General features: G+C 44.2%; 1 protein-coding gene across 1 annotated transcript in view; it reads right to left on the bottom strand.

Moving 5' to 3' along the window:
• Positions 1-832, bottom strand: part of Slc22a15 (solute carrier family 22 member 15) — a 57,791-nt gene extending 56,959 nt beyond the window's left edge. The window contains exon 1 of the mRNA XM_028752992.1: positions 726-832. Within this exon, the coding sequence (XP_028608825.1) occupies positions 726-812 (87 nt within the window). The 5' untranslated portion in view covers positions 813-832. The remainder of the gene's footprint in view (positions 1-725) is intronic.
• Between the last annotated feature and the right edge of the window lie 12,695 nt (positions 833-13,527).

The following is a 13,527-nucleotide window of genomic DNA, read 5'->3' as shown; positions in this document are numbered from 1 at the left end:
TCCTGAACAGGGAGCAAGCTTCATTTTCTGGCCCCAGTGGTAGGGATCAAAGCCAGAGTCTTGCACATAGTAGGGCTTTACCATTGATCAGCTTCCCAGGGACAATCTGAGCCACTCAGGCTGGCTTTGAATTTGCCTGGAAGAAGAACCATCCTTCTCCTGCCTCAGTTTCCATAGTGCTATGATTACAAGAGTCAACCTCTTGAAGCGCCCAAGGCCCCCTAAAATCAACAGTTTTAGGTTGAGGTGTGCAAATGGGTCCTGAGAATTCTATACAATACAATTCTATACACTATGTAGATGGTATCATTTCCCTAGACTGAAGCTGGCCTCAGAGCTTTATAACCCAGTAGAACTTTAACCAGAGAGAAATAATTCCCCGTGTCCCCCTTAATAAAAAGGAAGTCTCCTCAATCTCAGAGAGGGCTGAAGGAGGCCATCCTGACCCAATCTTTTGTGAGCAGGTTGTCCATGCTGTCTCTGTCTTAGACTTCAAGGTGTTAGAGCCAACCGGTTAGGGTGCCGACTCCTTTTGATTTTTGCAGCGGATCCCAGCTCTGGTGGTGAAGTGTCAGTGCCAGGCTCTGGGTGACAGCCTGGGAGAGCTCAGTGGCTGGCCCGCCACCGCGCGGCGCCCGACCCCTCCCGCCCTGCGCTCTCGCGCCACACCTGGGGCCGGTCTGGGCTGAGAGCGCCCCGGGGGCCGCGGGGAGCCGGGGACTCACCTGCAGCAGCACCGCCAGCAGGAAGCACAAGTACATCTGGTAGAGGCCCATCTCGCCCACCGCCTGGAACGCCTCCTCCACCTCCATGGCGGGCTCGCGACGGAGGATCCGGCCGCCACCGCGACGGAGGACCTGGCTGCGCGGTGGCCGAAGATCGGGCGACGGAGGGACCGAGGACTGGGCCCGGTGGGGACGGAGGGCCAAGCGGCGGGGACGGGGAGGGAAGACTGGGCGGATCGCGGCCGAGGCGGGGACAGAGGACTGGGCTGAGCCGGGGCTGGAGGACCGGGCGGGGCTGGGGCCCAGGCGCAGGCGGGACCCTGCAGTGGACCAGGTCCCGGGCGCGGCGGAGATGCGCGACTGGTCGCCCCGGCGCGGCCTCCCCGCTTCCTGTCAGAAGTGACAGGAATTTTTGGCGAGCGGTTGGCTGGCGCGCGGAAGGGAAAGAGGAAGTGGGTGCGGCGCGGGCGGCCACGGCGACTCACGGGAGGGGCGGGCAGCTCCACGCCGCGTCCCGCGGGGTTCGCCACTTCGCACAAAGCGGTGGAATGCGGGGGCGCTCAGAGTTCTAGAGCTTTCCGAGGAGAGGGCCGGGAGGCATCTGTCCCCTTCCTCCTTTGTCCTGCTTTAGGTACAGGGTCAGATGTAGGCTCCGCGTCTCGAGACACCCACTTAGAGAAGTGCCCACAAGGCCCACTTACAAGGAACAAGGGCAGGGGGTTATGGTTGCCAAGGTCTGTCAGTGGAGTTTGGCAGAGGCCTGGAGAGGTGTGGGGACAGATTACTAGTGTTAGCCCCCTTATGTCCCCACTCCTAATCCTGTTTCGTTTTTTAAACCACTGCAAGTATCTAAACCAGCATTTCTCAATCTGTGGGGTCAAGACCAAAGATCCTTTCACAGGGGTCGTATATCAGATATTTAGATTCACAACAGTAGCAAAATTACAGTTATGAAGTAGCAAAAATAATTTTATGGTTATGGGGTCACCACCACATGAGGAACTGTGTTAAAGGGTCACAGCATTAGGAAGGTTGAGAACCACTGCTCAGCTTACCTTTGTCTTCCTGGTGGTGTAAGAATAGCATGGCAGAAGAAACTTAGGGAAGATAGAGTTTATTTGGCTCACAATTCCTCTCAGAGTCCATTATTGCTGGGAAGTCAAGGCACCAGGAACTTAAGCAGCTAGTGACATGACATCCAGAGTCAAGAACAGGACAGTGAGCGGATGGATATGCTCGCCAGTGATCAGCTAGTTCCCCCCTCATTCATCCAGACTAGGGCCCAACCCATGAAACGGCCTTCCTAACTCAACCAAATTAAAAAAAAAATCTCTCAGAAGCATGTCCGGGACCAGCCTAATCTAGACTGCTCCTCACTCAACTGAATGAGTGGGAACTCTCTTCCCAGCTGAGGCTAGGTTTTGATAATTAAAAAGAACCATCCCCTGAATATAATACAGAGTATAATGGATGACCGGAGGTCCCCTTGTCTTGCAAGCATCCTTGTTGTGCTCCCACAATCTCCCATTATGTCTGGTGTTTATAACTGCCCTTTAGTGGCCATCTGCCTAATTATTGTAACAAAAGGATACGATGTTGAATATGGGAGGGTTGGGAGCGGCCAGTGTAGTAGCCACATAAGATGAATTGGAAGTGCTTAAGCCAGTGGTGGTGGCAGCAACCCCAGAGGCAGCACAGACTTTTGATCCCAGCACTGGGGAAACAGAAGCTAGGTTCCTCTACGGAGTGAGATCCAGGGCAGCCAGGACTACAAAGACAAAGCAGCAAAACTTCCCTTTAACCATATGGATCTAGTTTTCTTGGCAGACCTTGCTCTCTCTCTGAGAAGAGGGAGAGGGAGGGAGTTGGAGAGGGGTCACATGGCTTTGTTTTTTCTTAAAGAACTTTTACGATTAAAAAAAAAATGTTTCAATTTTTATTTACGACTGTTCTGGGAATAAACTTGCTCATTTTGCCCTCTTAAATCATGAGCTGACTGTATTTGCACCCCACCTTTCATTATTTTTATTATGACATACTTTATTTAGAGTGTGTTACATTGTTATTTATTAATTCGTTATTTGTTTAGCATTTTCCCCACACTTTTTTCTATATAGGAAATGTTTGAATATAAAATTGTAGTTCTCAGACTTTGAATTTTTCCTATATTTTATTTAGCTTTGTTACTTTGTAAAATTCTTTTACTAGCTAGCTAGCTTCAGTGTTTAGCTTGTTTGCTTTCAAGTCTCTCCCTACCCATCTTTGACTTATTTGAGATAAGTATTGCTGTACCCCAAGTTGGCTTCAAATTTGTTATATACCCAAGGCTATTATCCTAAAACTCCTGATCTTCCTGCCTTTGTCTTCTGGAAGGCTGAGAGAGCAGGCCGGCCTACTATATGCTGCTACAGTTCTCCTTTGTAAGGAGTGATTAGATGAAAGGGTAGACAATTCTCTTTACTCTTTTGCCCTTATTTACAAGTTCTCCTAAGCAATATTTTGATTTAAAATATGTCATGACATTGCAATTTGCTCTTTAAGCAATGCTATATTTTTGAGCATTCTTTTAAACTTTCCAGTTAAAAGTTGTGCCTTTTAAACATTTTTTTAATTTATCATTTCTTTGAATATTTTGTGGACAAAGACAATATTAAATCCTGGAACTGTCTGACTTTTTCTGGGACCTAACATCATTGTGTTACAGTGTATTCATTGTAAAAAAAACCAAAAAAACAAAAAACACTGCACCATATGTGTTAAAAATAACACATGGTTTTCATTTGTTGGGTTCAGGATGTTCTGTAAGTTAGTACATCATACTTGTGATCTTACTAAAATCATTGGCATTCATACTAAAGGCTTATATCAATTTTTAATAAATATATCAACATCTTCCAGAATTATTTTCATTTTAGATTCTCTTTTTAAATTTATAAGTTCACAAGAGGACAATCTAAGTCACTTGTTTGCAATTATTAACACTTCCCTTGAAGTCTCATCTTCATATTCTTATGTCATCTTATTTTTATCCTTTGTTTACTGTTTCTTCTTTTGGATGTTTATGAAAGGAGGACTTCCTTTTTTCATTCATCTTGATATTCTCTTGTTGAGGTGTGGTCTGTTGCTATGTATTGCAATGCTAAACACTGGCCCTGGCTCCCTCCGGGAAAGGCATCCTCAGCACACCATTGATGCTGTGTAACCTTGCTCCCCAAGTGATTCCTGATTGGTTAATTAAAAAGCCTATGGCTTAGGCAAGAAATAGGAGGTGGGACATCCAGAAGGAGAAAGAATTCTGGGATAGAGCCAGGTGGAAAAGCCCCCTGGGAAGATATGAGGAGAGAGACACACGGTACCTGAGCATAGGTAACTAGCCATGTAATAAATGTAGATTAAAATAAATGTGTTAAGTTATAATTAGTCAGAGAAGGGCCTAGCTATATGGCCAAGGTTTTTTAATTGACAGATGATGCATCTATACAATACACAAGATATTCTCTCTACCGTCTCTGTCTTTCCATTCAACCTGATAGTCTGTTGTTTGTTCTTTGCTTAGTCTGCTTGGTTTTGTTTTGTTTTATTGAGTTGTTTTTGAGACTGAGTCTTCCTATTTGGCCCTTGGTGGCTTGAAACTTGATATGTAGACTAGGCTATCCTTGAAATCACAGGAGTCCACCTGCCTCTGCCTCTGCCCCTCTACCCCTCTGCCCCTCTGTTTCTCTGTCCCTCTGCCCCTCTGCCCTTCTTCCTCTCTGCCCCTCTCCCCTTCTGTCCCTCTACTCCTCTGCCCCTCTGCCCTCTGTCTCCTGAGTGCTTGGATTAAAGACATATACTACTACACTAGGCATTTTAGTAGGAGAATAAATCTCTCTGTATTTGTGATGAATTATATAGTCAAAATGATTTCTGTCATGATGTTCTGTGCTTCTGTTAGCTTTCTTGGTCATCTGTTGGATTATTACATTTATTTTTAAAGACAAGGTCTCACTATGTACCCCTGGCTGTCCTGGAACTCAGTTTGTAGACAAGGATGGACATCAATTCAGAGATATACCTTCCACTGTTTCCCAAGTGCTGGGATTTAATCTATTTTTTAAAATCCATCTTCCCTTTGCCACTCTGGGAGCTATGGATCACGCCATTATTAGTGTTTTGTAAGTTACACCTACATTTTTAAATACCTACTCACCCTTGCTTTTCCACAATGTTTTTATCTATACATTCTACATAGATATGTCTGTATCCTCTTTACAAAGTGGTTAAGACCATATACAAGGTTTTAGGAATACTGCGTCTGAGAGAACTCAGGGGGTGCACAACGATGTCACATTCTAGAAATGTTTAGAAATTATTGTCAGCTTGACAAGTTTTAAATGACCTAGGAGACAACCTTCTGGATACGTCTGTGGAGTGTTTCTAGGAAGGCTTAATAGAGGTGAGTCCTCACGTTTAGAGAATGTGTGCTGCCATCTGAGGATAAGTAAAGAGCAGAGAGCAGTCACGCAGCTGCCTTCCTCTCAGCTTCCTGAGTCCCTAAACGGCGACTCAAAGTTCACGTGAAGAGTTTTGATTAGAAAAATTCAGAACATTTTTTATTGCTAAGAATAATTATTTTTAATATAGAAGTAAGAAGGCAAAAAATAGGTATGTTTTTCATGGTACTGATAATGTATTATTTACTAGCCCAAGCTCTTTTAATAGCAAACTGGGAGGCTATGGGTCAGCTTACAGATGTTATGTGTGTGTAGAAAGAGGCAAATGGTTATTCTTAACAAGAAAGATAACTGTGATTGTGCTGCTCTTTGGGGCATGAATTCACTCAGTGCCTAGTCTAGCGGTTCCACCCTGGTCCTCACGTCCTGTATGCAGCCATTTATTCAAAGGCTGTGGAGTCATCTTCAGTTCCCTCATCTGAGCTTTAGCTGCACAAAACTTTAACAAGGCTTCATCCCATTTTGGACCAAAGAGACATGTGTTTCCTTTTTTTTTTTTTTTCTCTGTGTAGTAGTTGTGTCTGTCCTGGTCTACTCACTACTCACTTTGTAGACCAGGCTGGCCTCAAATTCAGTTTCTCCTGCCTCTGTCTTCCAGATGCTGGGATTAAAGGCATGTGTCCACACAGCCAGCAATGTGCATTTAACTTTAAACCCCATTCTTTGATATCATGAAGTGTTTAAGAGAAAAAATTAAAATTATCTTTATATATGGCATATAGTTAAATTAATATATTGTTAAGTAGAAGGTGAACCCTTGCATCCTATACTCAAAAGTAGAAGTCTTTTCAGTTGACTAAAGCTTGTTCTGCATAGTTAGTCTCCGCTTTTAATCACACACACACACACACACACACACACACACATTGGGACACACATGTCAGAAGAAATGGTCTTCTGAAAACAGACACTACAGCCTGCAGAGTGTGTGAAGCAAGGCTTTCGGGGAGACCATCAGACAAGCTGGATATTGTCCTACAGGTACAGGGGATTGGGATGTGGTTCTAAATTGGAGAGGTCTGAGTTACAGAATCTAATTTGGCAGCAATGAGGTGGAAAACACACGTAAGACCAGTGGAAAAAGGAAAGAAAGACCCAGAGAGAGAACTTAAACCCAAAGAACAACAGATAGAGAAACAGTCACATCTAAAGTAAAGGCAGCCAACATTGATAGAGATTATATTTTGCAAATATAATCAGGGTGAAGTCAGGATTCACCTCCAAATTCAATCCTGAAAGCCTGATGAGGAGTGGAGGTGCTGTTAACTGAGGCAGGGACCCAAAGTGTGGAGGTTTGTGATAGAGGGTCGAAGCCAGAACAGTGGGGCCAACATTGGTCTTTTAAATGACTGTTGTCCCTTTAAGATCCTGCCCTCCCCCCTTAACCCAGCCAAGCCCCTGCTGGGTTTCCATGCCCTAATTTACAGTTAGCAGCACAGCTTCTGAGCATGCGTTCTAGAAAGAGCCAGGCTAATTAAAGCTCTCCTGAGGTTCAAGGTATTGCTGCTGTGGCTCTTAGCAATGGCTTCCATTTGAGCACATATTTCCCTCATCTGACCTCACCCCCCCCCACCTCTTTTTGTTTGTCCTTAAGTTTTTTCTTTTAACCATAATTTTCTAATATCTGTATCTTTATTTATAAGTCGGGAACCGTACACATTGGGTTTTTTTAATAATTAAAAAATTAGAATAATGTTTGGAATACAGTGTCTATCCTAAAAAGAAAAGCAAAAGATCAACTCTGAAGCCCATGTCAGCCATCACTATCTTCTTTAGTGGTGAACCTGTATACCTGAGCTCTGCCCTGCCTTTTGTTTCGTTGGTAATTTGGTGTCCCACGTGGCTACTGAAATTTGGTGTGTGAGATATCAGATTAGTGTACAGTAAGTGTTCTACACCAGCTACATATACCCAGGGGTATATGTCTGTCTGTCTGTCTGTCTGTCTGTCTGTCTTCATATTTTCCTCTGCAAAACCTTCATTCACACTGAGAGGACACTGTTTTGTGAGTGGGGCACAGCCACTTACCTTGATAAGGACAGCTGTTATACACTTATCTGTGTCAACAGTAAATGGACAAAAACCATGCAGCATATATGATCAGAATGCACAGGTCACAAGAAGCCAATAGGATTTCCCAGGATGGAGGTCTAGGAGGAAAGGGCAAGAAAACAAAGGAAAAAGCAAGCAGGGTTCCCTGTGGGATGGATGGATGCCTCTGTAGTCTAGGCTTTTGAAGCAACAACTTTCATTAAAAAACAGTTGCTAGGTTGGTGGAAAACATTAAATGGACCCCCAATTAATGTGGAGAGATTGGCTATTTCTTCACCTCTAGCCTTAGCAGTAAAGTGTAAACAGAGCTAGGCGAGATTCAGGAGGTTAAAGGAGAGAAATATGGGGGAAATTAGCCATTAATTATGCTTGAATTTAGATAGTAGAGTGTTTTGCTTGCTAAGAGTCTGATTTTACATGTTGTCCAAGAGGCACGGAGCCTAGATAATAGGACATTCATTTAATTCAACAGATTCATCCCTGAGTGCCTGTCTTTAATGAAAATGTCAGTGGTGCTGCTGTCCCTGTTACTGCTGCTGCTGTTTCTTGCATCGAAGAGTTCTGTAATAGGGGAAAGAGCCTGAAATGATGAATTTGGTATACTCATGGGCTCGATAAATTGAGGTTATGATTCAAACGGATGGATCAAAATTTACCCTCTATAGAGACAAATGGCCCTCGGTTTCCCAGAGTTTATGTATGGAGACTTACTGAAATTGCTTCAAACCAGTGCAGCTGATGGAGTATTGCACAAGGGTGAAAGTAACCCACACATCTCTGGGCTGACCTCCATGGGCTGATGAGTCAAGAGCAGCAGTGTTTATTGCTTGTGGGAGACAAAATTCTGTAGACTTCAGAGAATGGAGTTTGATGTGTTTGGTCTACTCAGGCTCAGAAATAAGGCGACATGATTCTGAGAATCTCCCACATTTTTTGCCATTGCTGATTTTTGGCTCAGTAAAGAGCTGGTCAGCTCTAGTGCTAACAACAGTGTTCAACAGAGTAAAGTCCTTTCCTTGCGGAGCTCACTTAGACTCCTGGGGAAGACTTCTCCTTCCTAGCAGTATTGAATGGGATGGTCAGCCGGGTGAGAACAAGGAGGAGGAAGAGGAAGTTGTAGCACAGGAGAACCACAGGCTTGTTCTGTTATCTGAACATGGAATCAACCCCAATCAAAACAGCAGCTCAAGCAGATTGTAGAGGAGGACGGTACCAGTTAAATCTTCACCGTAAGGACTTTTCCCTAGGGTTATCTGCCACAGGAAGAATACAGCGGGATCTTCTCTCCCTGCTGTGCAAGTCATACTACAAAGTTATATGAATGCACAAATTCACATAGAGAATTTGCATGATTTTCAGAACCAAGTTAATCCCTAATTTACTGCCATACAGCTATTTGAGCCAAAAGATCATATTACATTTTAAACAATATAAACTCATAGTCTTTCTCAGTTTTCATTTACATAAGAAGGCTGACTCACTCTCATCCAAATGGAGCAAATCAAATAAATCTTCCTGTAATTTCTCTCTTCTAATCAAAGGCTTGGAATATTCCCAACCTCATTTTCCAGTCCTACAGATAATCTGCCATGGCCAAGATTTTTTTTTTATTGAAAAAAATTGTTTGAATTATATATTTCGATCAAGTTTTTCTCTCCCCAAATTTCTTCCAGATTTTTCTTCCCACCTCTTTACCCACCTGTCTTCTCCCCTCTCCTCTCTCTCTCTCTCTCTATATATATATATAAGAAATTTTAATATTTTCTTGATTTTATTATTTTTTAACTTTTTATTGACTGTGAATTTCACTTTTTATTGACTGTGAATTTCACATCATGTGCCACAATCCCATTCATCTCCCTGTCCCTTATCCACCCTCCATCCCTGCAGCCATCCCCTCAGAAAATAAAACATAAACAAAAAGCAAACAAACAAAAGACCCCTTCAAAAGAAAACCCATCTCATTGTAGGACCTGTAGTGTGTCACAGTGTGTGTGCCCCAAAGCACACCCTTTTGTCCATACATGTGCGAGAGCACACACACCCTCTTCCACTATCATACCATCAGGGCTAGGTCACCCACACCTTCGTCAGCGTCAACTCAACTGTGCTGCCCACACATGCACAGCTGGTGAAGGGCGGCTCTTCCACTCTAATGACCTTGGGGCCGGCTCTTCTACCTGCTGCAGGTGGTGAGGTAGGAAGGCATCTCTCCCATAGTCACACCACCTCATAGCAGACAGGGGCATGGCCAGTTCTCTAGAATTCATGCCCTTGGGGCTAGCATACTCCCATCCCCCACCACCAGGGTCAGCTCTACTGTGCTACTCAGGCAAGTTGTGGACTGCTCTTCAGAATTCTGCAGCCAGTGAGGGGAGGGGCCAGCTCTCATGACCTCAGGATCAGCTCTCCCTCCTGCAGCTGTTGGTGATGGGCAGGGGTGTGTGTGGGGGGGAAATCTCTTCTGGGCCCATCCCACCTCATGGCCAACAAGAGATGGGGCCAGGACTCCTACCCTCCAGCTGGCTCTCACATCTCTGCCCTGTACTGCCTGGATGAGGTCCAGCAAGGGGTGGGGCCAGCTTTCCTGAGTGCTGCAGCCAGTGAGGGGACAGGCCAGCTTTGCACAGTCCTTGGATATCAACATGGTCCCAGGCGGCAGCCCAGATCAAGGATGTCTTGCATGGCCTTTGGTGATAATATGGGGCACAGACGTTGATATCAACACAGATTCCTGCTGTTACATGGCCACAGACCCAGACATGGCCCTCAGCAGTAAAGCATAGACCTGGACTTCACCATGGCCTCAGTTGGCAGGGCAGGCTACTCACGTCAGGCTATTAGTCCTCTCTACCTCTGTGTCTCCAGATCCACCTGTCTTCATGGTGCTCAAACCATTTGGCTTCTGTGGTGGTTTGAATAGATATGGCCCCCATAGACTCATGGGTTGTAAATGCTTGGCCCATAGGAAATGGCATTATTAGAAGGTGTGGACTTGTTGGAGTAGACGTGGCCTTGTTGAAGGAAGTATGTTACTATGGGAGCAGACTTTGAGGTATCTGCTCAGGCTATGCCCAGTGTGGTACACAATCTCTTTCTTGCTACCTTCAAATCAAGATGTATAACTCTCAGCTCCTTCTCCAGCATTATGTCTGCCTGCATGAGCCATTATCCCTGTCATGGCAATAATGGACTAAACCTCTAAAACTGTACTCTAGCCCCAATTAAATTACTTTTTTTTTAAATAAAAGTTTCCATGGTCATGGTGTATCTTCACAGCAATGAAATCCAAACTAAGAGCTTCCCTTTCTCTCCATCTCTCCACTACATACTTACACATCATAGAGGCTCCTGTTGTGGGTGGGCCACGAGGCAGGCATGGCCTCTGGGTATCTTCAAATGTTTGCTCAGCCCAAAGATTCCAAAGGAAATAAATTCCTGGCTAAAGTTAAACACAGTAAAACTGTAATTCAACACAAAGTCATCCAGTCTCATGGCTGAACCACTATCTCAGCCAACTAGAGAGATTGGCAGATAGGCCAACAGTGAGAAGTCAACAGAGCAGGACATAGCCAGTCAGTGGTGAGTCTCCACTGTGCAGGTCCTGCTCTTCTTCCTGGGCTTGGATGCAGTTCTGGGATTCACAGCAACACACATGGTGGTCAGTTTTCTCAAAGGAAGAAGCACTGGCACTTGCATTTGTTACTGGTTCTACTGAGGGACAGTGTAACTCATCATCTTCCAAGGAACAAGAACAGCAACCCAAGTGCCTTAAAGTCTCCTATTCTGCCTTACTTCATAGCACATGAAACACTTGGCTTCTCTTCATCTTCCATCTCTCCATCACCATTTGCTTCTTTCTCACCCATCACTACCACATCTATTTATTCAGTACTTCTCCTCTCTCTCCTTTCCTCTCTCTCTCTCTCTCTCTCTCTCTCTCTCTCTCTCTCTCTCTCTCTCTCTGTCTCGCTCTCTCTCTCGCTCTCTCTCTCTCTTTCAAACAATACATACACTGACCCCATGAAAATGGAAATCAAACAAAGCAAAAGGCCAATAAGACAAAAGAAAAAGAAGGAAAAAAAGGAGTCCAAATAAAGCAAAATGAGACAGTCTACAAAATACCATTGATGTTTGGTGTTGGCCAACTACTCCCGGGTGTGAAATTTGCCCTGGGATGTGATACCCCGAGAGATTCCATTGGAGAAAAGATTTTTCCTTTGCCAGAAGGTATCATCCACTTCCCTCTGTTAGTGCTGAGACCCCATCTGTCTTGAACTTGTAGGCCTTGTGGCTTCCACCAGAGTCTGAGTTCATATTGTGTATCAGTCCTGTTGTGTCTAGAATACACTGTTTCCTTGGAGTCAGCCATTCCCTCTGGTTCTTAAAAATCTTTCTACCTCCTCTTCTGCATAGATCCTTAAATCTTAAGGTGGGGGGGGGGCTTTTATGAAGACATCACATTTGGGATTGAGTGCTCCAAAGTCTCTCACTCTCTGCACATTGTCCAGTTGTGGGGCTCTGTGTTAATTTCCATCTACTGCAAGAAGAAGCTTCTGCAATAAGGTCCGAGCCAGGCACTGCTCTATGGGCATGTCGTTAGGGATTATTTTATAACAAAATAATAGTATTAGCTTTTCCCCTAGGCTCACTACCTATCTAATCTCAGGTTTCAAGGGTAACTTGTGAGCATCAGTTCTATTCCACACTTGGATTCTTGGGATCAAATTCAGTTGGTCAGGCATAGAGGCAAGCACCCTTACCAGTTAAGTCTCACTGGCCTTGAAGAACACCATATTTTTTAAGTGATCACTGAGTCTAACCCCACATTACATACAAATGTAAGTCTGAGGTCTGGGAGATGGCTCATTCATTAAAGACCTTGTCATGAAAGCATAAAGGACCTGAGTTTGGATCCCCAGCACCCACATAAAAGCCACATATAACAGTTTAATGCCAGCAGGGAAGAGGGGTACACACATGTATGAGAACCTTACACACACATCACACACGCAGGGCTAAGGCTAAATGGAGGTTAAATGCTCTGAATTGCCAGTGAGTGTACGGAAAGTCACACGCCAAAGCAGTGACTAACTAACTTCTCAAAAGCATGTATGCCCATCCAGGTGTACTGTCGCAGACTACTCTCAGATACAGGCTGCTGTCTGGGGCCACTTTCTCTTAGTACACATTAGCTTGGTAGCCTTGTGTTCTGGTTTCTCTGTCAGGAGAATCAATGTTTTGTGTCTCCAATTCCATTACGATTTTAGGGTTCAGACAAAGGCAAAAGTAAGGACTTTGCCATGTCTCCTAAGCTAGAAGTCCTAGCTGGACACACACACTAGCTCAACAATGCAGTCATAGACATGTAGAGTTCTTGTCTATTGTGTTCGGAGCCAGAGAATGGAATTGTGTCAGTCCCTGGAAGGTTATTTCTTATGCAATGGCCATTCTGCCTCTGACTAGAAAGACACTACACCTTGGGATATTCTTATTATAAGTTCAGCTACAACTAGTTACAATTCCCACCTCCTCAAACGCTCTACAATCCACTAAATGCTATTCAGTCCCTTTGGCTTACTGTGTGTAGCAATTTTTTTTTGCAAGCAAAGTAATCATTGTTTCCACTGGAGGCACTTGTAACCTTTCAGATGTGGAGATGAACTTGGAGCGGGGCTGTTAATGATACATTCTTAGCCTATCTGTTCAGTGACATGCCCCTAATAACGTGGTGGTCTTTGCCTCTGTCAGTGTCCTGGTTACCATCTTTCTCTGCCATCCTTCCATGGTGGATACATTGTCTGTTGAAGATAAAATGACCATTAAGTTGGGAGGGGGAGGATAAGGAAGGTGATACTTTAGCAACAAAATAACTGTGGCATAAAACAAATTTGTAGCAATGATAACTAGAGATAGTGGAAGTCAGTCATTTGTTGTTATGCTTTATTTTTCTCTTGGCTCTTTTCAGCTGTATTTCTGAGGCAAAAAAAAAAAAAGCAGTCTGTTGGAAGGAAATGGTTGTCTCTTAAAACAACATAAATGGAAAGATATTGGCTCTGTGTTAATTTTGTTTTTAATTTGTTAGATATTAAGATGCAAGCTGATAACTAAACATCACTTAAGCAGAGAGGTTTTTCATGTAATGAAGTGCTTTGCACAGGAGGAAGACGGTCTGAGAGAGACAGTCTGTTTGTTGTCAAGTGTAGAAGGGCAAGATGAATTCATCCCCAGAGCTCTTTGCTGGCCCTGCCAACAGG

This window comes from Grammomys surdaster, unplaced genomic scaffold (assembly GCF_004785775.1).
Source record: "Grammomys surdaster isolate TR1022 unplaced genomic scaffold, NIH_TR_1.0 125941, whole genome shotgun sequence".
In the NCBI taxonomy this organism is placed as follows: Eukaryota; Metazoa; Chordata; class Mammalia; order Rodentia; family Muridae; genus Grammomys; species Grammomys surdaster.
Note: the sequence above shows the minus strand (reverse complement) of the source record. Positions and strands in the feature narration are given on the sequence as shown.